Source organism: Anguilla rostrata, chromosome 10 (genome assembly GCF_018555375.3).
Source record: "Anguilla rostrata isolate EN2019 chromosome 10, ASM1855537v3, whole genome shotgun sequence".
NCBI lineage: Eukaryota > Metazoa > Chordata > Actinopteri > Anguilliformes > Anguillidae > Anguilla > Anguilla rostrata.
Window position 1 is genome coordinate 29,314,101 of NC_057942.1, and position 26,797 is coordinate 29,340,897.

General features: G+C 44.3%; 2 protein-coding genes across 2 annotated transcripts in view; both read right to left on the bottom strand.

Annotated features, from left to right (window-relative positions):
• LOC135233161 (uncharacterized) overlaps nucleotides 1-26,797 on the bottom strand; it is a 164,693-nt gene that overhangs the window by 53,493 nt on the left and 84,403 nt on the right. The window lies entirely within an intron of this gene.
• LOC135233689 (uncharacterized) lies at nucleotides 559-19,526 on the bottom strand. Its single transcript, XM_064297490.1, has 3 exons — nucleotides 18,765-19,526; nucleotides 1,305-4,023; nucleotides 559-614 (listed from the first exon to the last, which is right to left on the bottom strand). The coding sequence occupies exons 2-3, from the start codon at nucleotides 3,868-3,870 to the stop codon at nucleotides 559-561; spliced, it is 2,622 nt and encodes an 873-aa protein (XP_064153560.1). The 5' UTR covers nucleotides 3,871-4,023; nucleotides 18,765-19,526.

The window sequence follows — 26,797 nt, forward strand, 5'->3', positions numbered from 1 at the left end:
CCCAAGCTGCTGGAAACCACAGTAACTAAAGAAGATTTCCTTTCTTCTTTTTTCCTTGGAGGTAAAGTACCTCATCAGTGCCAAACCCCCTCCCCCCACTTCCTCCCAGTCTTGCTATGATCAGGATAAATGGAACTGCAGAGAGACAGTGTGATTATGATCACAGTAGAATAGCTGACTCCCTCCGGGGGATTTTTATCCTTGTTTAAGCTCAGAAACCAGCCGCAGCGCTATCCGATAAACACATCCTTAGAGACAGATTGTCCGGGCATCATCCCCTCTCCCCCCTGCCACTGCCCGTGGCCCCCCTCCCAGTTCACAAAATCTCTAAACTGCCCTCCCTCTAGCATGTCTTTCAAGTGCATACAATGGTAGATTTAGAAGAACATCGAAAAGAAAAACAAAAACACTGAAGCAGATTCACACATGCAGGTTGAACACATGCTTAGGTTGGGTAAACAATTGCTACACACACACACACACACACACACACAAATAAATAAATAATGAATAAAAAGGTAATATCGTCATGGTATTATGCATTATGAGGACATGGTTTCAAAAATGCAGTATGAACTTAAAGAGAGGAACCTGATCATCATCTCTGCTCCCCTCTGCAATAAAAGAGAAAGAAAAGCAAGACAGAGGTTACATTTTTGTACTCACAGGAAATGAAAAATATACTCAAGATGTGAAGTTACTTACTAAATAAGGAAGAGAGACGTAAAACAACATGACGGGATAATCGGAAATCGATAGTGGGGTCCTGAATATTTCATTATTCCATCTCATTATTTTTCTTTGATTCAACACTTTTACATTTTTTTTACACGTTTTCTCATCCTCTTACAGTCTGTCTCTCACACACACTTCCATTGTAGTGTCTGGCATGCTCTCAATGGGGCCTAATTAAGCACTAAGCACAATTAATGATTGATGATGTAGTGTTCCTGGGGTGCACCTACATCAAAGCTATCTTAATACCCATGAGCAAATGCAGCGATCAACTTCAAAAGAAAGGAGAACAGAATGTAAGAAAGTGTCTTGGCTCGCTTAGATAGTCTTGAATGGTTCTAATAGCTCAGCAAACCCTAACTCAAGCAAAAAAAAAACTTAGTAGACTTAACTTTTGCTGAGTTTATCGAGGAATGGGGTGCATCAGAACTTCAAAGGCAGGCATTCAGAGTTTATCAAAAATATATTTTTTAAGCATGAGAAAAAGCAAAAATATTAGAAAATGATTTTATGTTTTTGGCAGCTAGAGGGGGCCCTGACTGAGGAGAGGGGGGTGGGGGGGTGTCTACCTGGGTTGAAGTCCTCCTCAGAGAAAGTGGACATGGCCATCCGGGACAGGTTTCGGCGGGTCTGGCGCTTCTCCTTCAGGATCTGCTGGAAGCTGCTGAGGCATTTTTGCCGGTATGCCTCCCGCTGGCTCAGCTCCCCTGGCGTCCCGAGGCCCGGCTCAGGGGCGCGTTCCAGGTCAGACTGGGGCTCTCCCGCGGCAGCGACGTTGGTGGTAATGGCGGCGGCAGCGAGAGGGTCCTCTGTTGAGAGGGACTCTGCGGTGGTGCAGTGAGAGAGAGGGGTGGCGGGGGAGCCGCGGGGTTCGGACGGTGTCCCGCAGGAGGGCGCAGGCTCATCCCCATCGGTGCCAGTTGGGGTTTCTGCAATCGTCACCTCAGGAAGGGTGTCTGACTTCAGAGAACCATCGGTGCTGGTGGTGATTGTGGTGGTGGTGGTGGTGGTGTTAGGGGCATGGGTGAGGGTGGCGGCCACCTCCTCTGGGGGATCGTCAGGCCGGTGATCGGAGACACTGAAGCTGTGGCTCTCCCCCTCCTGCTCCACCTCTACCACCTCCTTTTCTCCCTTCTGTGGGCTTTCTGCATGGACCGGGTCAACCAATGCTTTGCTGGGACTCCTGTAGATTAATTCAGCCTCTCCACCCTCATCCCCAGTGTACTGAGTACCTCCACCCTCCAGCTTCTTTAGCGCCCCCGTGAGGGCAGACTTGAAGTCTAGCACCGCCCTCCCAAACCGCTTCACAGTGAAGCCTACAATGGGGGGCTGCTCTGCACCATCGGACTCCGTGGTGGGAGGATGAAATCCACCTCTCCCCGCACCCAGCCCTCGCGGGACATCCCCCCACCCTATACCGGCCCCTGATCCCGCCCACTCCCCCTCCAAGCTCCTCACAGATGCGGCATCCAGAGAATCACCTGCTGGGCAAGGCTCATAGGAGGAGTAGGCGTTCTGGCAGGTGTCCTCCTCGCAGTCTGTGAAAATGGCTGTGGAGTTGCGGCTCAGGCTCACACCTTCTTCGCCGTAGGCTTCTACCGCTGTGTAGTAGCTGCCGCTTCGGGAGTAAGCACATTCAGCCGACCAGTCGCACCCAAGGCCAGAGTTTGACGCCTGTCCGGTGCCTGCCACGGCAACATCTGACTCATGTAGCTGGTGCCTGTGGGCTCGCCAATCCAGCGAGCTGGAGGGGGAGTTGTAGTGGCGGCCGAGAGTGAGGGAGAGGTGCTCGGAGCTCCCTGCCAAGGAATGGCTAGCGACGCTGCTGGTCTCTGCAGCCTGGTACTGCTCCCATGTCTCGCTGAAGCGCTGGCTGTCTTCCACACTATTCTGCCGAGAGTATCCGCCATCACTCCAGCTCGCCTCCCCACTCATGCTGCATTGGATACCAGTCCCATCCCCCCAGCTGTCCCTCTCTCCAACGCAGGCACCACCACCCTGTCTTTCCGGCAGGTCGGACTCATTAGACTTGGAGCTGTGGCCAGAGGACAGGGAGCTGTTGCTGGGGCAGTCCTGCTCATCCTGTCTTTCCAGGTAGGTCAAGCTGAGCTTTCTGCCTCCCAAGCTATGCACCCGGTCCGAGCTCTGATCCGAGGTTTCCCGATCACCAGGTTTGCAAGTGTCAGGGGCATGCGGATGAACTATAGATGATGACTGGCAGGTGGGCACAGCTCTCCTGAACTGGCCACTCTTGCTGCTGGTCGCTGCCTGCCCGCACTCAAAGCAAGCCTGGTACTCTGACAGCAAGCTGCTGATGATCTGCCTGGGGGGTGCATGAGGGTTCCCCTGGCTAGGGAAGAAGGGTCCTGCTGCAGCCTTGGCTCCAAGCTCCGTCCCAGACCCAGAACGGATCCCCTCAATTTCTGTTAACACAGCATCCACGCAGCAGGACACCTCCTCCACGGAGCCCCGCACAGAGGTCAGGTACTCCCGCAGGTCAGAGATCTCCTCCTGGATCTTGTTGATCCCCCGCAACTCCTTGAGGATGTGCTCGATGAGAGCGCTGGAACCCTCCTCATCCTCCACACCTTCATCCAGCCCAGGCTCCTCTTCCATCTTAGACTCGCCAACAACACTATCGGTGGGGGACTCAATTGAGTCCTCTTCTTCACAGATGGGACCTCGAACCACGGTCCTAGCCCCGCCCCCGTTATCTGTGTGGCCTGCAGAGGCAGAACCATTGACACCGGGTTCAGCGCAAGTCGGCCTGGGGCCGTTGTTTTGCACGGTGCAAGGGATTTTGACATAACCCTCTCTATTCAGCTCCACCTCTCCAACGCATGACACCCCAGGAGTATTGTTGGGGAACCCCCGGCCATTCAAGACCTGAGGGGTATGAAACTCTTCCCCAGACATATCTCTCCCAGCATCCATCCTGATTTCTCGGTGGGAGAGACTAGTTTCCTGGATGGACTGGTCCCCAGGTCCCTGGAGAAACTTCTGGACCTTGTTGCAGATGCCTTTGGCCCCCTTGGGGCTCTGGGCCCTGGTCAGAGCCAGGGATTTGTTCTTGGTGGACGTGTGCTGAACGATACCTGCACCATCTTGACCGTTGAAGTGATTTCTGGATAGCATCCTTGCAGACTTCAGGGAGGACTATCCACCCTTTTTCAAGGATTTAGCAATGGCTTTGGTCTCAGTTCTACATCTGAACAAAGGGTTTCCATTTCACCTGAAGGGCTAGTGATAGAACACTGAGCCCAGTCTGTTGCCCAGCTTTGTCTGCTGCTAGCAAGACAGAAAACAAGAGTTGAGATAAACTTCATTTGAGAACCTAAAGTTGCCACTCTGAAATTTATAACAGTCAATGAAACCTTTGGAGAAATGTATCACTGTCATAGAACTACCTAGTAGCGAGAAAATAAAATGTTCACTTTGTATCCACAACCAGAAACTTATCAATTATAATCGTAAATTCAGAGAATAAAACTTCAAGGCCAAGTTTTTAAGAAAGACAAATAAACAACCTTGAGTAATACTTAATTATGGAGGTTCATTTGGTCAGGTGAAGTGAAGCATGCCAGGAATTCACTAGCATTCCAAGATTAGAAGAGCCACAAACATTCAGCCCATGATCAGGATTCCTAGAGGCTACTGGGTTAATTAAAACTCAAGGTATAATATAGGATTTAAATTATATTTTGACAATTTTTTTATAGAAGACAGAGTGCTTGGTCACCATGGCAATATCCAAATGGCAGGAAAAAAACATGAACCATTTCAGAAATGTGAACAGAATCACAAAAATCCATTAGAAATGCTCTATCTAATGAGACCACCAGGGACCACAGAACTGCAGTACTTATTTTTACTATTTTCAGAAGCAATGTAATTCCTTGAAACCCAAAATAATCACTCTTCTTTACTCAAAATCACCCCAAACACTGGAAACCAATAACACTGCTGAATGATATTTTCATAGTGCCAACCTATTTCATTTTAGCAGTAAGCAGTCACTCCAGAGTGACTTAACCAAATTACATTTTCACATACAGTGCATTTATACAGCTGGAACTTTCACTGAATCAGTTCAACTTAATTTCATTTTTTGAGGATACACTTACAGTTTTCCTGCTGGTATTCAAACCCAGAACCATTGGGCTATATTCCCAGTTTCCAAACCGTTTTGCTTCATTGCTGCCCAACAGTCACCTTACCATACATCTGAAATATTTCATGATCAGAAATATTCATAACAGGTCATTCTGTCACGTAAAGAGTAGCAACTATTAAAATGAAGATGAACACAAAAAATAGACATTTATATATCTATCAGACTTCACAACAATCTTTCAGGGTTTTCTTATGGCAAGTCTGCAACAAATGATCTATCTGGTTTTATTTTCTTTATTTTCATGTCCCACTTTTTGACAAGATGTAGTCATTCAAATGTGATTCCTTCAAGTTGGATAGTTTTTGCAAGCTGTGAATAAAGTATTATCACTTTCATTAATGTTTTAAATGGCAGTAGTCAGCCTTAACAGCAATCCCCTGCCCCCCCAGCAGAACCTGAATGCCACAGGTGATGCACAGATAAGCACCCATACCAATATCACAGGAGCAGCAGAAACAAATAATCAAATCACATGAGATTTGCAGGAGAAACAACAACAACAATCAACAACAACAAATGCACACAAACTCATGCTAACGCCTAAGTTAACATAAACTTAGCCAGGGGCCACATTACAAAATAACCTTCTACCAAAGCGGTGAGTAAGCAGATGAGGAGAAGATTCAACGCTTCAGAGATCACCCGCTGTTTAATCTTCCCTGCTACTGCTCTCTGAGCAGTCCTTGACTCTGGACCCGCTACTCACCTTGGATGGCTTCATGCAGATACCTGTTCACATTTACATTTACATTTCAAAAAGCATGTTGACATTTTTAGTTCTGAAAAGCCATACTCTATCCAAGGAGAGTTAACGTAGGTCCTTCAGACAAGTTTCTGGCCTTTAAAAATGGCATATTAGTGGCATATTACATTTGTAGCTTGTAGCAAATGGGTTTAAACATTTAGTTTAAATTTATTACGCACAAAATGCGAAAAGGTTCTTTTTTTTTGTTCACTTAACAATAAAACTGTTGACAAATAAGGATTTAGTAAGGTGAATGGTTAAAATAAAAATGCCACCCCTGTAAATTATCATTACTTAAAAACTTTTTACTGATGTACTTTTTCATCGCGTAATTCACTATGAACTGTAACAACAAAAGAAGGTAATGAAAATACTTTTGTTTTCTGTGTACTTTCTATGCAAATGAAATGCATAAAAAATAAAGTAGGTGATAGATTCACAACGTGGGACTAAAAGGAAGGGCAGAAAGAGCACTTTAGGGAAGATTTAATATACGCATGTACGTTTGGCAAAATGACACAGCAAATGAACAAAAAACATATTTTTAAAAGTTCCTGAAAACTAATGGTAAGTTCAATAAGAGACAGCACAGGATAACTTTCTGCAAATCTTTAGCACAATGACTTAAAATGTTTGTATTTTTTCCAGTAGTTAACAGATCCCTTAGGTCCTTATCTCAGCAAGAAAAGTAGTTAAGCGATCCTGTAGGTAGGTTAACAACTGCAACGCGCAAGCACAATTAATGGACCAAAGCTCAAAATCTAAACACTGAACAAAACTTGCACCAAAACCATGGGAGTTTACTGGTTATTTTCCCTCAATTTGATAGCCATAAGTAAAAAATCACATCCTTGTGATTCACCCAGATGATTTACATAGGATTGGATTTTGCATTATGATTAATTGATGACATGAGATCATTCATTTGGCTGAACACATGCCTTCCTCACTTAGATTCAACACATTCTCTCACTCTAAAGCATGCTATATCAACAAAAAGGTGGAATTTCCACAAAGAAACCATAAATCTGCATCTCTGATTTTTCACATCAGTTCACGTCACAAATCAACATCTAAAACCAGTCCAGAGATGTCCATAGATTCACCCTTCTTTGCTGTCAAGTACATAAATGTACACTTTTACAGTATATTACAGTTAGGTTGTATCTACCTGCAATAGGAAAACCATGCACAGGAATCTATTGTGGCCAGTGGAGTCTAAATTAATTACACAACCAAGTTAAACCAATCAAAGTCATTGTGCAATGAGTCAGTACCTTGACTGACTGAGTCACCACCATCATCAGTCATCATCTACAGGAGATGGATTTTACATGGCAACATCCCAGCTTAATTTCCCTGCATATTCAATATGTTCTACATAATTGTGCTAATAAACGTCTAGTATCATTTAACATTTTATCGCTCAACAGCAACACTGTAGAAAATTATTTGTTTCCCTAACATCAGTCTAGCATTACAGTAAATTTGTTTTCCAATTTATTTATATATTTACTTTATACGAGTCACTGAATGTTCAAAAAGATCGTTCAGGTGTTCAAGATGTTTGCAAAATACCCATCAATGTGGAGCAATGAGATTTGTATATATGGTTTTATTTATTTATTTTTTTAACCAAACTCATTTAGCCCATTCACACTCACACACAGGCACGCACACACACACACGCACAAACACACACACACACATAACAACGCCAGGCAAAAACAGGAAGGTGCGTTAAAGAGGAGAAATGCGTAAGCCTATTACAGCCCAAACATCTGCAATAAACAGAACAACTGAGGCCGCACATCACACTTAATAACGAGGCGGTCTTGAGCGAAGGAATAAAATTCTTCTCAGTTTCCCCCCTGACAGATTCTCAATGTGTGCCCCTCTGCATCCGGTGATTAAACCGATGGCTTAATCGGCATGCAATTTTCCACACAAACAGCGGGAGCGGCGTGTCAAGCACCGTGCCGCCGCTTTTGCGTTTAATCAAAGGGAAATGGAAGGAGACGAAAGAAAGCTGTGTTAAGAGTAACCACGGTAACCACGGTAACCATAGTGGTGGGGTGGGTGGGGGTAACACCATCCCTGCTGTTTCACCATATCGGAAGCCTTCCTACAGATATCGCAATGAGGACGATTCAGCGTTTCCCTGGTGGACGGTTAACGCTGCCGTGGTTCACCAGGCCACAGCCGTCACCACAACCTACCGCGGCTCCTGCCCGACTCAGAAGGGGCAATACAGGTGGGAAACGGGAAATAGGAAACAGGAAATAGTAAGGACAACAGAGGGAGAAGCGGAGGATGGAGGGATGGAGCTACTGGATCATTGTTCGAGGGGAGGGGAATGGGGTGAACAGCTTTCTTTCTTTTTATTTCAGTGGTTATCGGAAGTGACGGGGGACAGCTGTGTGTCAGCAGCCCTGGCACTGCGATCTGTAGCTGGGAAAGCTCTATCACCAGGCCGAACCCACTCCCCCCCCAACAGCCCAGTCGCTTGCAACCCTCACTTAACTCAGAGCTGTCCGGGCTCAAGCCTTTCATTAGCCTTCCTGCGGCTCAGCAATTAACGTCAGGCTAAACCGCTGCTTCTCCAGTCCTGTCCTCAGTTTCCTGGGAAGCAACCAAGCTACAGGCAACAGGCAAGCATCCGAGTGCAGCGTGGACATGGAAACCAGCAAAAACTAGCAGACCCAAACGAAGAACTAGTGGACCCAAACTAGAGCTAACCCTCGCCCCTCCTCCCTTCACTGACCCACATCAGAATCAACAGACCCAATCCAACAGTCGTAAACCAGAGGGCACGAAACAGAACCAATGTGCCTAAGCCAGAACCAAAAGGCATAAATAAGAACCAACAGACCAAAACCAGAACCAATGGACTTAAACCAGACCCAACATGCCTAAGGGGTGCTGTGGGCTGTAGGACATTAAGGAATATCTTCAGGCAATGTTCTTCTCCCAAAATCAGTGAAAGGGAAATATTGATCAAGTGGCCCCTGGCTAACATTTCATGATTTTGGAGAATGGCGTGCAAACAGTGACTGTTACTCTCCACTCTCTGTCTGATTCACTGTGTGCTAACAAGACCATGTATGAAAAGCTCCCAGGTACAGCCGCTGTAACAATAAACTCTTGTGGTATCTTGAACCTAGGAAATGCTGCCACCACACTAAAGCTGAGGTAAGGTTTCAAAGCCTGTTTCAGTGAAAATGAATAACACTACCTATAACCTCCGTTCTTACAGACCTGGGTCCGACAATTGTGTGAAATACATTATCCCTTTCAGACAGTCGATTTCCTGCAGGATGGTGAAATATTAAGTAAAAAATGATTTATAATATGATCATAGTTTTTTATTAACAACATCTTGTTGAGAATTCTCAGCAATCTGCAAGTCTATTTTACGTTACATATCTGGCAATCTGTGTGGCAGCCGGCGAGCCCAAATCAATGCTCAGCACCGTTTATTTCCTCGACAAACACAGATTTGGGTGCAATTAGGAGAACAATCATGGCAGCTGGCAGGTGAGCCAGGCGCTGCTTCGTGAGCGCCAGGCAACCCCCCGCTGTGCGCAGTCAGCGACTGCTGCAGCTCTGGGTCGAGCGGGAAGGAAACATCGTGATCCTGTGTGCCAGGGTGAAATTGGACTTCAGGACCAAGGACAGTAACCATCTCAGCAGGGTTTCAGAACATTGGAGAGCGGCCAATAAAAACAAATAAATAAATAAATAAAATAATAATAATAATAATAATAATAATAATAATAATTTCAAAGCATTTCATACAACCACAGGTTGCCCCTACCTCCTCCCTGAAAAACAGTGTGTACCCATTCTGGAAAATTGCATGCAAGACCTCTATAAGATGCTTGTCCTACGTAGTGTAGTCATGGTGACTGAGTGGACCCCATACGTCACTTCCATATAAGGCAATTGGTCAGATTACACTATCAAAGAGTTCATGTAAATTCAGTGAAATTTTCTTTTAATTCTATAAAAGGCTCTACAGGCTTCTTCATTAAGTGTAATCACAACCAAACCAACGTTCCCTCAGGCACTTATTTTGGGCCGCAGGTAATCTCAGAACAGGGTGTGCTGCACTGCAGTGTTTCCTAGAGTGAACAGGAGATTTGGTTTTCCTTTTGGAATATCATTATTTTATAAGTTCACTGTCAGAGCACAGTTCTGACAGTACTGCTCTAATAGTGTTGCTGAAGCCTTTTCTATGTGGGTGACAGCAATACATAATAATAATTATATAAAAGTAATAATTGAACTTCCTTGTTGTTGCTTGAGGTTTCAGATTGTTCCAACAGCTCCGCTAATTCCTTAATAGAGATATTAAATACAGTTGTCAACAAGCTGCATTCCTGAAAAACACTTATTGACATAAATTGATTTGATGTCAAAAACTTTGCCCCCGACACTAGTTTGGAGACTATTATAATAGAATACCTCTAGCCAAATAAAACAAAAAGCTTTTTAAAAATCAATAAACGCATGCAAAAAGTTTACCTTTACTTTTTTGGGGTACATTAATTAGTGTGTAGGGTATAAACATGATCAGTTATGCTTTGGTTTGGTAGAAAGCCAATTTGCCCTTTGCTGAAGACATTGGGGAAATAAGCCCTTGGATGCAGATATGAGGAAAGCAGCCAGCTTGGAAAACAAGATTGAACCATTTGAGCTGGGCCTGTGAAATCTCAGGGCTGCTGTGTTTTAGAATCTCTGTCCTGGTGCTGTCAGGTCAACATGCTTTTCCAGGTTTTATTTTTTTAAATGTTGTCTTCAAATTATTTCATTGTAATTTTGTAACCAAGTGCACTTTTTTTGTTCATAATTTAGACTACTATGTGAAGTTTGCTTATAAAGTTTGCTAATGATTGCTCGATAGCCGATTTGTGTAAGGCCAAATTCTCTGTTTTTTGTTTGTTTTGTTTTTGCTTAAATTTTTCAAATTCTCCAACTACTGGCTTTTGTAAATGGAGTTCTCATTTTCTTGTACTTTTTCATTATAATGTTTTGTTTGTTCTTTTGTTTTTGGGTCTCTTTGTATTCTCATATTGTTTTACCATGATTTTGTCATAGTTCTGTGTGGCAAACAATGTTTTTGATTGAATAGGTGTCTTTTTCCTGATACTTGTGCTCTCCTCATCAAATCACTCATCTTTTTTTCAGTCTCTGTTCAGATGTAGAGTAATACCTGCTTTATTGGATTATTTATGAAAAATATTATTAATTTTAATGACAGCCATATTTATGCCTACATTTTCACTTCACTGTCAGGAGACCATCTATATGACCTGTTTAATCTGAATAGTTTGCAGGGCTCAGACTCCATTAGTGGGGTCTATGGTCTGACGATGAATGCACTAACAAAGAGGGGACCATGTCAGTAATTGCACAGTCAACTACACTAGTCCCAAGAGCTGAACAATATTTGGACCTTCTTAAAGAGTCCCCTTTGATCCTACCATTAAGTATGCACAAACCTAGGGAGTGACAGAGATGCACTAACTCTTTCCCAGTTTAGTTTACAATACAGTCAGGATTGTTTTATGGAGTAATTGTAGGGTCAAGTATAGACAGGACAGTCTGAAAATAAGACTATTGCCGGTAGAATCTACTACGTTATGCTCAGATCCTATTCTGGCATTCAAATCTCTGATGAATAGGACATTACCCTGGGCCTGGTAATGTGTGATGTCTTTATAGAGATTTTCTAAAAAGTTTTCATTATAATAAGTTACTCTAGAGGGGAAGTGTAGGCTGCACATATATGTAAGTCATTATCACATTTAATAGTATCTTTATTCAATTTAACCAAATGTTTGTTTTTGTCTTTTTAATTTGTTTTAATCAGGTTGACAAATCAGCTCTATACCATATGATAATCCTGCCTGAATCTCTGCCGTGTCTTAGGTTTCTTCATAGCCTGGGTTCAGTGAGTATCAGTTTCATCTCGACACCAGGTCTCTTTTCATCCAGGAATCTTACAGATGAGCTGTAGCAACTGTTTTACCTCTCCAAAGTCAGAGAGGTAAGAGTGGTTTGATGCTATCTGCGGCCGGGTAGGCTGCCTCTCAGGGGGTAGCATGACTTTGGTTGTGCCAAGCTCTGTTCCTGTGTAGGGCTTGTTTCTGCTGGACTGGGTTCTGCAGGACTGGGTTCTGCCGGGCTGGGTTCCGCTGGGCTTGGCTCTGCTGGGCTGGGCTCAGCTAGGCTGGGTTCCACAGGGTTGGGTACCACTGGGCTGGGTACTGCTGGGCTGGATTCAACTGGGCCGGACTGTACTGGGCTGGGTTGCCGTGGGAAGGGTTCTTCTGGGCTGAGTTCCGCTGGACAGGGTTCTGCCAGGCTGAGTTCCGCTGGGCTGGGCTCTGCTGGGCTGTGCTCTGCCGAGCTGGGTTCCGCTGGACAGGGTTCCGCTGGACATATCCACTGGGGTCCACCTTAGTGTTCAGGCCGGTGTCTAGCTCTGCCTGGCTCCTGGTCTCTGTCTGTGTTCGTGGTCTGGCTACTATCTGCTCCCTCAGACTGAATATGTGAGCGTCCCTCTGCTTCAGTTCCTCTCTTACTTTTAAACAGTTCGTGTCTGAGAGCCTTGTTTGCTTTATAGAGCTCTCTCGCATTTTCTAACTGTCCAATCGTAGCCTTGGTTTTCCTTTAAATGGTCTCATGTCATCTCTCAACTGCTGAATAATGTCCACCTCTGAGAGTTTGTTCGCTTTGAATTCTGCTATCTCCACTCCTGATTGTGCTGTGCTGACTCTGGTGTCCAGGGAGTCTGGGGGCTGCAGTGGGCCCTATGTGTGCCAGAGCAGGCTGGGAGGGAAGCACTAGAAGCAGTGTGCACAGGGGAGGCTGGAGAAGTGGCACCAGCAGCTGAGTTAAACAGGGCAGCAGATGCTGTTTTAGTGGCCATTAGCAAAATTATTTTCAGACTATCAAAGTCTTATTTGAAACATCTCTAATTTGGTTTCTGATCCCTGAACCAATAAAGTGCCAGTATTACAGAAATTTTTTCTTAAATTTAGGTACAATGTCCATATATAGGTGCCAAATTTATTTGTTGCCAATCATTTTCATTTGACTATTCTTCATGGAGAGCAGAATGCCAGACCTCTAGATGCTCGGTAAGGAATAGCAAGTCTGTTTTAATGTATCTGTTTTTTTTGCAGTCTGTAATCTACTCTGAGTGTCTCTGGGTAATCTTTAAACAGTTCACTTCATTAGTGGAGATGTTTTTGTTTTTTTATTGATTTAGACAGATGTCCTACCTTCCAAATCTTCTTTATTCAGCTTTTTGCTCAATGTCCTTTTTCCTTGTGTTATTTAGGATTTGTTCCTCCTCGTCCAGCTTGCTGATGTTGATGTTGATGTTGATAGGACGCAAGCTACTTGGTTAGCACACACGGTTTCCTACTTTCTCACCAAGTGAAATGTGCCACCTTTTTTCAGTTGGTGAAAATGTATCGAGAATATAAGGTTATGCTTGTCACTACTTGATCTATAAGTAATAAAATTATTGATTGAAGTAAGCCCTCATAATTTTGCTGCTCTTTCTCTCAGTGATCACTCTCTCACTCTCATTCTCGCTCTCATTGCCTAAAGCAGTGGCAGAATCTCCCATTCTCGCTCTCACTGCATAAAGCAGTGGCAGAATCTCCCATTCTCGCTCTCGCCCTGTCAGCATGTGATTAGCACGCAGCCGATAAGCCAGGTGCCAGGTACATCCAATCACAGATTACCAGGACCAGATACCGCAACTATTAAACTGCGGTTGCTTTAACATCCTTGACTTTCATGAGAGAGAAACACTTAAATCCTGCTGTCTCCCTTTCTGCTTACAGAATGATGCTAATAGTATCATTAGTAGTGTAGTTTGGCTAGTATCTCAAAGATTGCAGGTTAAACCCCAGGTGATGCACTGCTGCTGTAAACTTGAGCAAGGTACTTAACCTGAATACTTCTTTAAACGCAGACTGTGCATGATTTTTTTTAACCTGAAAATATAATAAAATAACCATGCTAAGGCATAACTATTATGCACTGGCAATCTATGTCTTTACTTAATTGCACCAAATACCTGCACCTTTTACTTGTATTTGATATTCAAAAATGTGTTTGGGATGTTTCTGGGCGTGGCGCTCTTTTCTGTGTGGGGAAGGGTGGGCGTAGCTACAGAGCCTGTGGTTTGGGAACAGATTTCAGAAGTGCTCGTTGCTTGTTAGCTGCTGCAATGACAGATGCTAAGAAGCCTAGACACAGTGAAGCAAAAAGACGAGCTGACAGGACTCGTTCAGTAACTAGAGTCAACCTGGGAATTGCTCTTCCTTGGTGATGTCAGCTGAAATTCTCCAAGGGGATGAAAAGTGAAGCACAGCTGGCCTGTTTTCTGTTGGACCTGAAAGTAACTTACTTTTAGCTTGCTAGTTACACTATGTTAGACAACTAGATGCCTGAAGTTGGGGAACTTTTGTACTGAATTCTGTTCTCCCAGCAAGATGTCTTCCTCCCTATGGGAACTGCTGTTACTGTTTATAGTTACAACTTCGCAAGCTTGGTAATTCGCCAGCATTTATTTCAATCGGGAACTGAATTGCATGCTAGATAGTTATGTAGCCAACTTCAATAACAAAGCTAATAAAGTTGCAAACAAAGACTCCCCGTGCTCATCAGGATTCACTGATGATAAAACGCAGCATAACTGCCTTGGCATCGGTAGTTCACCTCCATTTATTTCAAACAGAGGAAATGAATTCGATACAGCCTTCATGCTATCTATCTTCGAGTAGCCAACTTAACTAACAAAGCTAAGAAAGTTACAAACAAATTAATGATTTTCTAACAGGTTACGTGGGGCACTCCGTGAAGAATATCATTACAACACTGCCCAATTACTGTTACCATCTATATGGAATCGCTCATGTTGCCAGAAAATGCGATTTTCAATATCACTGACCACCTCCCCTCTTTGCTTGACATGCGCTTGAGGGTGCGTCCTCAACAAAGGTGTGGGTGGGGTTGAGGATGGAGACAAACATTGACTCTACAAGGACCACAAAAAACCTGCATAGTTATCTGGGTGTTCATTTGGATTTTATGAAGAGTTATGAAGAATTTAGGATGTCAGTCACTCTGAATAAGAGTGTCTGCTAAATACCAGAATTTATAGCAATTATCCTGGCAGACCTCAGAGAATTTCTTGGCATTCCACAGACTTTGTTGCCAAACATGAATTTGATGGAACACAAATATATGGACAAACCAACGTCCTTGCCCAACCAACGCACCATTTTCCCCCCATTTACACTCAGTATATCACCAGTGGCTGCCTGTGCTTCTTCCCCATAATACTTCAAATAATTCCACTGGCTGCTGGCCATAACTGCTGGTGTAAGCTTCCCATATTTTATTTTGTTGCTTTTCGTGCCATGAGACAGCTGCCTGTTTGACAACACTGACGATGATTCACTGGGCTGGTGGGTAGAATAAATTTGCCGCTAATGCACTTGAACACTTGTTGCCCATGGAACTAATGTACAGCGGGTCACGTTTAAGCTAACGCAGACCATCGTTGACATTCTGCGCCAGCAAATGAATTAAATAGCTGACATGATCTTTAGCGCTAAGCCTCCCAAAAGACACCGTTAGGACAGCAGCATTTACAAAGATCGCTTTTGGAAGCTTGCCTTGGCTGTATAACTGGCAGTAAGCGTTGTTAACGGTTCTTCTTTTTTCTTTGTTCCAGAATAAATAAAGTCGATTTAAAGACCTTGCTTTGCTAAGCCAGAAGAAATACTGCATTGCTTTTCCATCAGCGCTGGATATATTATAAACATCTCATCAATGGCTAATCAATTAGAAAAGTGGAAACTGTTCCCCCGCAGGCTAGTGGGGGGAACTACGCCCCAGTGATGTGTGTCAGTGAATCTCAGTAAATTCATGTAATGCAGAAATACCTGGGAAACCCAAAGAGCAATTTACTGACACTCCTATTACATTTTAAGGTACAGACTCCCCCTTCCCCCTAGCCCAAAGCTACCATCTCCCATTAAAAATAAATAGGCCTCAGTGTTACAGGATGTTTATTTTTTCCAGCTTCTCAGGGGAAATCAATTTGGACCAGAGGACTGAAGACCAAACTTTTCCTTCATCATTAATCCTGACAAATCTTATTTAGGTAGCCTGTTTCGGCTCTGCATGGTGACACCGGTCGCTATTTATTCTGTCCCTAGCGTCAGGCACAAGCCTGCACTCCACACGTCCGCATTAAACCAGGGCAGGGCATCGCTCTTACAGAGCCAGACTCATTACACAGCACCAACAATCACCAAAACCTGCCCTGGGTCTGCCGCAATGTGTCTGCAGGTGTGGATGTAAATGTCTATTTCTCACAGCTCCAGGCCTATCAATTGAACTCCACAGGCTACAGACACTATCAGACACTCTCTGGGCCAAAGGTGCTAGGAACTGTTCACTGTTTTGGGTGCATCGTCATAAGGAGCAAGCTGACCAATGCATTTAAACCTCCAAAAGCTATGCCTGGTTCCGATATCAGGTGCATGTGTGACTCTTCCTTGCCAGGCCTTGTCGTTTCCCTTTCTCTCTGTCTAATTTTATTAGTAACAGTCTTGGCACATTTCCGAGAATAGTATGATTATGGACTCCTAAAAATTTGCTTTTAAACATGTGTCAAATTAGACAGCACACATTTTACAATATACCACCAATTACTGTAATAATCCAATTCCTTTTTTTGATTAGGCCTCAGAAAATTACATTTATTTATGCATACAGTATATGCTATTTCCATTCTGTATGCATTAAACTCATACACATACCTGTAATAATTGATTGGCTTCTTAATACAAGCACTAATATTTTGACTCAAGATTAAAATGCATTATATTATTAGTCAAATCAATTTCTCATGAAGTAAATCCCTCATACTGATCAATATTTCAGGAATATTTCACCCACAGTAGCTACACAATTCCTCACTGTATGGATTACCATTGACACGTGATTAGAATTCTTTCATCTTCTGATTCATCACATACAGAAGGTGCAAAAAATTGATTTCACATCAAGTAATGGTACGCATTTGTGGCCACTGGAGATAAGCTAATCTGTTTGTGCACTGAACTACATTTCCTATGATGCACTCTTCTGAATCACGTAATTACTGAAAATGCGTCCACCAATACCCCAAAAGTGCAGCCAAGTCATTCGCTTTTCAGGCATTTATTCGCATACCTGTATGAGTCAGCACAAGGCTATTAGTTCACACAACAACCTGGCACAACCAATGCTACTAATGAGCCAAATGAGTGTGCAACTTTACAAATGTCTTTGCAAATTTTGCATCAATCACTATTTACATTAATATAAAATAATATTAATTATGATATGCTAAACATCCTATGAATGTTTTGTAATTATAATGGTATGACATTGGGCAGGCTTTGGTGAAATAATATAAGTGTATTCTCCAGATGAAGTCTATTTTATTCCTGGCTGCTATAGGAGGATGGACTACAATTACATCTTGCTCTTTGCTGATCCACCTGTCCAGGACAGGGCTAGATTTTCAATGTCTCAATGCACTCCGCTTGAGTAGCCCTAGTAATCACAATCGGAGCAAGAACAGGCAGCCATTCCCACGCTGATGGCGAACGCGAGGGCGTTCTAAAAGGCTGACATCCCAATGATGCAGCAGAATCAGATCCTTCGCTATGGTTACGAGGGTCCCCTCCGCTCTCTCCACTCGCTCCTCAAAGCGGTCTGTGGACCGTGTCGCGGTCGAGTCGGTTCTGTAGCTCCCACCCTCCCCAAACATCAATCAACTTGAACCAGGTCTTGAGGATACTTTGGGCAGACATGTATCTTGTTTAGCCCAAACTGCCCCAGGGCTGTCAGTGATTTGTCAATCACTTCTAACAGAGCACCAGTGGAAAAAACAACCAGGAGAAATGTGGATTACAGTGACTGGGTAATGAAATGAAATAAAAAGCTCCCTTTGGGCTATTCCTTTTCGCTCACTTTTCTTTCACCAGACCACTGTTGCTATTATCCCCTGTAGCCTGCTACACCGAGTAAAGAAACCATTCAGCCCTCCATCCTCACATATATATGGCATTCAAACCTCAGGACAAAGAGTAAGACAGAGCTGGTGCCCCAACCTAGTTCCCACGGGTCAAACGCTTGTTCACTTAAACTCCCCTGGCATAATCTCTTAATTGCTCAAATCCAGCATTGTGCCCAGAAAAGTACATTTTGACACAAATTTCACACTGGTAACAATTTGTACCTGAGACCATGCCAAAAAATAAGTCCTGGGAACACCCAGCTTGACCATTACAAAATGAAAACGAGACGAGAATTAATTAAACGAGGATAGAAAGCGCCGTCAGGTGTTCGTTAATGGGGCGTGACGACGGTGATTTGGAAACACTGCCGGATTAACCCTCCGAAGCGAGGAGGATGTTTCTGACGAAGACACCAGCAGGTTCTCCTTCTCTCCCACCTGACCCGGCTGCAGTCAGACCAAAGCCCGTGCGAGGAGGCGCACAAAACTTTGTTGGAAGCTGGAAAGTATTCTCTCCCGGGAAAATACACACAGAAGCCGGAGAGTGAACCCCCCTCCGCCCCCCCCTTCCCGGGGACGTACAACGGAGAAGTCAGAGCGTATTCCCTCCTGGGGACGTGCACAGGTTCCCGCTGCCAGTGTGCATAAGCTCACCCGCGACATAGCGAGCTGTCAGCCTCCTGTGAGGTGTCGTTTGCACCCAGGCTCACACTTTCTCACCTATTTTATTTCCGGATTACAAAGTCCCTTCAGACCGATCGTAAACGGGGGAACGGGAATCGACTGCGGACGCGCGTTCCTCGTTTACACACTCAAGACTCAGTTCCATTCAAAAGCACAACCGTAATTATAAATGCACTGTATGTGAACGTCAGGTAAATACTGTAAATATATTCCAACATCGCAAGTATGCATTTTACTTTCTGGTTTTTCATCACGAGAGAATGCAGTTTGCAAAGAAGGCAAGGGTGATTTTGAACAAAAAAAAAGGAAAACAAACTTACCTCATTGGAGGCAAAGAACTAAAACATGGGAAAAACCACCTGATTGAAGAAAGTTCTTAATCGCGGAGTCCTCCTTCACAGCCAACCGCAGATGTAGTCGGCATCGCAGGTCACGCCCCAAAGTGCCGAAGGGCACTTTCCCACTGCTTCAGACCGATTCACAACAAACACACGAATGCATTTTAAAGAGGAGAGCGGAGTGAAGGGGAGGGTATCCGCGGTTACATCTCAGCCCATGTTGAGGCGGTAAACTCGAGCGCGAAGCGGGCGACTCCTGGGGACCTGTTCCGGAAAGATCCGCACCGGCCCCCACGCTGGCATTGTGGGGATGAGGGCTGAGAGGGACAGGATGACCTGCGCTCCCTTCAGACCGACAGGCACCAGAGCTGAGGCTTCACAGTGCCGAAACCGAGCGAGAATCCCTGCACTCCGTGCGCTCTCTCTCTCCCCCCCTCTCTCTCTCTCTCTCTCTCACTCTCACTCTCTCTCTCTCTCTCTCGTGATGAAGACTCAGTGAGTGCAGCCTGTGGAGCGCAGCTGAACTGAAACTGTCAAGAGCCAGATCTCTCTCTCTCTCTCTCTCTCTCACACTCTTGAGTTCTCACTCCCTTTCGCACCCAGTTTCTCCCTCTCTCTCTCTCTCTCTCTCTCTCTCTCTCTCTTTCTCTCTGTTGCCATCTCTTGCTGTCTTTCCACCCCTTCCTGCAGAGTATTACTGACACAAAATCTCTATCCCACACCCACACACACGCACACGCACACAGATACACGCACACACACCCACATATGTGCACAAACACACACACATACGCACTTGTATGATCTAGATCAAGATTTTGCGCACAGCGGGGCATGACAACAGCAGGCGGTTGAAAGGGGATTTATTGCTATTTATATTGCCACTTACGAGAGACATTACATTACATTACATTTATTTGGCAGATGCTTTTATCCAAAGCGACGTACAGTGATGAAAGTGCATTTCATGGTCATAGACAACTACTAAACACAGGTTCAATAAGATACAATACTAATCTTGTACAGCTATTTCTAGCCAAGAACACAGTTTAGTTCACAAACACTATTCTAACCTCTGCAAAGCCAACTAGGCAGAAGAATAAGCAACAGTATTAGGACAAATACAAATTACCAAAAAGTTCTGGGATGGGGCACCATGTAACAAGTGTCATAAAAGGGGGGGGGGAGGGGCGGGTGGATTTAGAGTGAAATGTACAGCGTGGTGGTAGTTAGTCTAGGTATAGTCTGAAGAGATGAGTCTTCAGGCCACGGTGGAAGATGGGTAGTGAGAGGGAGGTTCGGAGAGGGACGGGGAGTTCGTTCCACCACTGGGGAGCCAGGGTGGAGAAGCTCTGTGATCCCTTTTGTCGGGTGGGAGGGGTTACAAGGCGCACTGCTGCCGCAGAGCGGAGTGGTCGAGCAGGCACATAGAGCCCAGTTAAGGGTGTAATTGTGCATGTTTGAGCACATTCATATTTCCCCCAGTATGTCAGTATTACATTGCTGTACCTTAAGCTCTCTGCTAAAGCTACCCTACTCCATGTTCACACGGCTTGTCCAGCAGCGGCATGAGCATTCCAATCATGGGTGTAGTCGAGGGGGGGGGATTAAGATTGCAGACCAATTTTTGGGTGAACCAATCAAAAACCGGGTGTGCCGCCACGAGTGGCCTCGCCACCAGGGGGGCAGTTCCTCACCTACATTCAGTGGCCCAAGGAGTCCCATCACTGTAACAGGTCACCATTGGTGACCGCAAGCCACACCCCCAAAATCTCCCCTATCACGGCACGATGCTCTAACTGTGCCAACATATAAAAGTAGAACTACTGTTCAACAAAATGCAACACTGTGACTGGTTAAATGAGAGATGAGAGCAGTCAAGATTTAAAATAATGTGCACCTAAACAAAAATAAAAATGCAGGTTCAAGAATGTTTTTTAATCAGGCAGTGAAACTTTAAAGAAAGCAGAAATTCAGTACAGACACATTAGCATTGGGATATGAAAGCAGAGCTTTACCGATTCACCAAACATTTGCTGGATTTGAATAGCCTCTAGCATGGCATGAATCCTTTTAAAAAGCCATTGATATATGATCAATGTAGCCTGCTTCTTCCCCCTTTTCCTTTTCAGGTTGCTTTAATCTGGGTCTGTCCACAACCCATTCTGTGTCCTAGATATTCATTCAAATGCAAACGTTAGTAATTACAGGGAGGACAGGGCATGAATACGGTACAAATGGTGAGACGAAGTGGCGCACCCTCTAATAACACGCTCCGAACACACAGCTGTTTATCTCTGACAGGAGCGCAGCATGGAACCCTGCATCTGCAGCACACACACACACACAAACACACACACGCACTCACATACACGCACACACACACACTCACACACACACACACACACACACGCACACACACAATCACACACACACACACACTCACTCACGCGCACACACACACACACACACACACAATCACACACACACACACACACACATACACACACTCACACATGCACACGCAATCACTCACACACGCACACAAACGTACACATGTGCACATACACACACACACACATACGCATACACACGCACAAATGTCTGCGTGCATGCTTGCACACATAAACACACGCAAACACCTACACGTTGCTTGCGAAGGCATTACAAGGCCATACGAATTAAGAGCACTGCTACAAGTCAATGCCGAGGGAAGCATTCCTCTCTTGTGCTTCACCATAAAGAGGGGATTCACTTCCACTGTGGCAACCCTCATTAGAGAGGTACCTGAGCAGAAATGAGGCAGCAAAACCTTAAATGATGTGTGATCATAAGTGCGCTTTCCTGCCCCCTCTGGAGAGCTGTGGGATTGCGACATCCTTGCCAGCCAGCCGTTGTCCCTTTCTTTCAGACTGTTCAGACTTCTGAATCCTTCACAGTTAACATGCTTCACATATACCCCACCCCCATAAGAAAATAAATTCCCTCTTTTCTCCTGCTCTCGCTTTACTTTCCCCACAATCTTCTCCACTTCCTCCTCTCTCTTTCTTCTCCATTAGGAACACGGAAAGCACTTAGTTGATGCGTACAACATTTTAAAATACAGGTTACCTTCAAATACGCTGCCATTAAATTTGGTGGCATTTGGCAAGCAGAGCAAGGCCCTTTCCCCAGGCACTTGTGTAATCTTCCCAAACAATTCACAGTTGTAATGACACTGTGGCGTTCAGTGGTCTAAAATGGAACCTGGTGGGTTTATCCCGGTCATGGTTGCAGTCTGTTCTCTATCAGTTGTCCTCTGCTTTCTCCTCATCTCAGAAAAAGCAAACACAAATAAGAAAAGCAAACTATCTGCTCTCTGCAAAAATAAAGTCAAAAGAAATTGTGTTAACTGCCAGTAGCTACACAGGAAGTATGAGAAATTCTTCTTTCCTCTTTCCTGGTTTCTTTTCCCTGGACTCAATGTGAGATACAGAAGAAAAAAAAATAAGAAAGAGGGGGATAAAAAAAAAGAAGAAAGAAAGGAGGCTGGAGGCTGGAGAGAGATGGATGCCGTTGGATGCACAAAAAAATTTCAAAGGAGGACAAAAAATGAAAGAGATAAAGTCTCCCGGGGTATATATTTTCTGATCTCAGGAAAGAGCTTCATGACCCTCTCTGACTCCCTGCGTAAGACACGCATGAATGACAGGCCATCTCACAGGAAGCTGAGCCTTCTTACTACACAGTAAAACAAGCATGCCCAGCACCACAGAACTTCGACATCTCCAGAACTTCACGCCAAACTGGAGGACTACCGTCGACTTGCCAAACCAAATGACCTCCCCAGACAAGAAGATTGGGAGGCTGTTAACAATTGTGTTAGACCAAACAGCCAGCATGAAACCATGATAAATATTGCACAAACACAGATAGCACAATCTGTGTTTTTAATCCACTCACTGTGATTATTAATAGAAAAAATATTATAAAACTGATAAAATTCCAGCAAAAGCAGAAATATTTATAAAATTGGGCTTTCATTACATCATCTTTGGACCTAAAACCTTAGAATTCTACCACTCTGCACTGGGATAGAAGACATTATTTATTTTTATTATAACTATCATAGATGTCTCATCCCATCAAAGTATGTTATTCTACCTCTCGTGCCTTATCAGAGTAGACACTTCATTTAGCATTTATATTACAATATTTCCACCAGCAACCTTCATGTTACACTAACCATTACAATACACTAATGCTAACGTGTTAAGGGCCATGTCTATGACCATGGACAAAAGACAATTTTCAGATTTACTCGTTTTTCACCCTTTGCAACTTCATCTGTGTGTCATCAAGTATCAAGTATGTGTACGTGTGTGCATATAAGTGCATGTGTGTGCATGTTTGGGTGTGTGTTTGTGCGCATGTAAAAGTGCATATCTGTGTGTGCGTGTGTGTGTGTGTGTGTGTGTGTGTGTGTACATTGGTGTGTGTCTGTGCGTTCTGCATACATCAGTGCAAATTTTTGGGAGTTACCACTGTGAGCGACCACTCAACCACCAAGAGAGTACGTCCTTCTGTTTATCAACCCCATCTGGAGCACATTAATGTGGACCGCAGAGAAAGACAGGAGGGAAAAATGCAGGGAGAATCTCCATTAGAGAAAAGGGCAGCAGGAGGAGTGGAGAGCAAAAAGGGAGGACATCAGCTCAGCCAGTGGAGGAATAAAGTCCAGCTGAGACATTACCCTCTCACAGCATGTACGCGTGAGACGCAGAGAAGAAATCTTCATTAGAGTGAGATAAACACGACTTCCTGTTGCCCAGCCAGCCGAGGGCTATTGACTGCTTCGCAGGAAAATTGTTCTACATTTAAATTAATGCAATATAAAATCCACAAGTGGTCACACATAAGGGGCTGATATTTAAAAGGGTGAGAAGAATGATGGACTGCATGTACAACATTTAACAACAGCAACACCACTTAGACATTCAACGCAAATGAACACACAGAAGCACAGGCACACAGAGACGCAAGCACGCACGCAACCACACACATCCACAGCCACGCGAACAAACGAATGTGACCATACAGACACACGCGTACACCCACACCTTAAAATCTGTCGGCTCGCTGCATGTTGCGACACGACAAAACGAGGATACTGAACACCACAGATCGCACAGGTGTAGCAGAGGTCAGGCCAAGGACACGCCGGTTTTGCAGCCCCTAAATCCTAAATGTAGAACGGGGCACTGCTAGAGCAGACAGAGCAACCGAAGGAAACACAGCGGAGGACATCTTAAGCCTCCCTGGCAGCCGGTTACTTATGAATCGATGCATTTGGCCAGTCTCTCCTGCGTGGTGCTAATGAAGCATGCAAACGTCTGTGGTCGAACGCCTTCTTTCTTCAATCACGCCACGTAAGAAAGGGGGGCGAGAAGCTGACGCGGAGGGTGGCTGGTATCAAGAGGAGCTAAGCTCCATTTAACCCTCCTCCTGTTGCGGTCGAAAAATGGTTTTGCGCAGGATTAGCCTGTGCGGCACCAGGGCACCGGTTAGGTACAGAACCTTGACGAACCCCTTAAAAATTCAGCAGTGACAGGAACAGGAAATGGAAGTCACTGTGATGTCTGACTAAGCAAATACACTCGTAATTTTACTGTGCAACAGTACAACTTTACACATAAGAAATTAATGATTTTTTTTTTAGAGGTGGGATATTTCTTCAAAGCCTGTTAACAATATGCATACAATATACATCTTTCTGAGACAGGACTAGATTCTCCACCCTCCTGATAGTTCGTAATACTAATATCTTGTTGTCACATTCGGTCCATTGGAGAAGTGGATTGGTCTCGGCCACGCCAGCTGGTGGAGAGAGCACACGCACCTGGGTTCCGTTAAACAATCAGCCCAGATGCTTAAAGGTGTGCTCCTCTCCAAATTTGGGGGGCAGAGACTGAGAGCACACACACCGAGAGTCGATTTTTGCATTTAGTTTTTCTGAACACGAAAAGACAAAGAAACTGCTCAGCTGAAAAGTTGGCCAGCAGATCCCAGCAGCAGGCTGAAAAGCAGTCGCTGGCTTTTATTTTCTTTTGCCTTTGTTATTTTAGTTTGTTGTTTTAGCTTATTGTTTTTGCCCGGAACCCATGAGGGGGGGAAAGGTGAAAGTATTTGTTTTCATGCTGGTCGGTGCAAGTCTCTCTCTTGGCTTGGGACTTCCCCAGACACAACTGCCTACTGGGAAGAGAGCACACTTTAAATATCTAGGCTCATTGCTGATGCACTCCAGGTGCGCGTGCCTACTTAACCAGTAGGCGTGGTCCTACAAATTGCCCTGAACCTCTCCCACACCGAGTCTTGCCACACATGTACTGCTCCACAGCCTGTGGATTCAGCAACTTCGGTCAGTGGCCATTGATTGATTGGTTGATTAATTGACAGTAGTTCATTTTTGTCATCACTGAACGAGCCATAATGCAACTGTGAGGGGGAAAAGCTTGCATTTGTGATCAATCAAATCCCAGCCATTGCTGCACAACCTTATCAGCCAGCCTTATCCAGAGAACTGTATGAAGTTTCATTGCACGTTTATATTGCATCACAGCAGATAAAGAAATTCAGGATGTCACACGCAAGGACTCAATTCAGCCAAAGACAAATCGACAATCTTCCAGCCACAGTTGTCCTCCAATTCTATGTTCCCACCTATAAATGTAGCCATACAGAATGTGGATAATGGTCTGGGTTCCAGTTCTGGCAGTGGCTTAGACACCCTTTGTAATGTGTCTGTGATCTAAAGCAACCATTTTAACAACTCACAAATAAAGTCGATGCAATGTCCTTGCTGTTTTTCACGGATATCTTAGCCTTTTCTGTCCCCATCGACTGCAGACAGTGTCAAGCTACAATACGCCGGGAATGCTGGATAAGATTATTCTCCTCCACCATTATTTTTCTCTACCCTGAGAGAATATAGAAACCAGACACACAAGGTCAGTTTTAACCAATAAGAATTCCATTTTTTCTGCTTAGCACAGCTTTAAGCACCATTCTCACTCACAAGAAGGAATCTAATTGGACAGTGGGTCAAGATATGCACGGTTGCCACAACAACCAGTGATTGCACAGGCATACAGAACACCTGGCTTCTTGCTTTATTTTTCCCCTCTGTATCAAAGCATAAACATGCTATTTCATGCCTCCATAGGAAGGAGTGCTTTTTAACAAAATGAACACACACACTTTTTTTTACTGTCTCCTTTTTTAAAGAGGAACAAATTATTTTGTAGATTTGATACAAACAAGCATGCTAGGGAAGGAAATATACACAGAGTAGGCTTCCTCAAACCTGGCCTAGGAAAGCCACAGGGCAAAGCAATGAAAATCTATGTGAGAAATGCTTCAGGTGAGGTAACTGTGTAATCAACTGCTTTAACTGACCAATTAAAGTAGTTGATTACAGTTAACTCACCTGCTTTGTTTCTCAGTTCTTAAAGGTGAACACACAAACCTAGGTTGCATCCCAATATGCGAAAAATGTATCCTCCTTTCCTCCACTGCCACCTTGTCTCCTCCCTGGCCCACAAATTAATCTTTGTGCCCTCTCTACCTCCAGTGTCCCAATATTGGAGGAGACAAGTAAAACGGCTTCAAACTCGGCTCCACGTCTTCGCCCGCCAAAAGGATACATCAATGACTGCCACCACGGAAGTCTTTTCACATTTCTAGGTGACATTGTGCTCACACCCAGAGATTGAAATACTATCCCACAGAAACTGACATCCAAACTTGGGAATGGCAGAGAACTTGAATTTCTCAAAATATGCAAGATATTTAGCCAAAGTTATGTATAGTTCAGTAGGTTATTGTCACACATAGCATCCTACCTGAAGGCTAGATTAACAAAATGTCAGTTCATTTTTTGTGGCTCTTGGGCTACCCTACCTCACTTCATATTATTCAAATGTTTTCAAAGAACAAATTTATTACCAACAAATTTATTTCACATATTACAGTGGGTA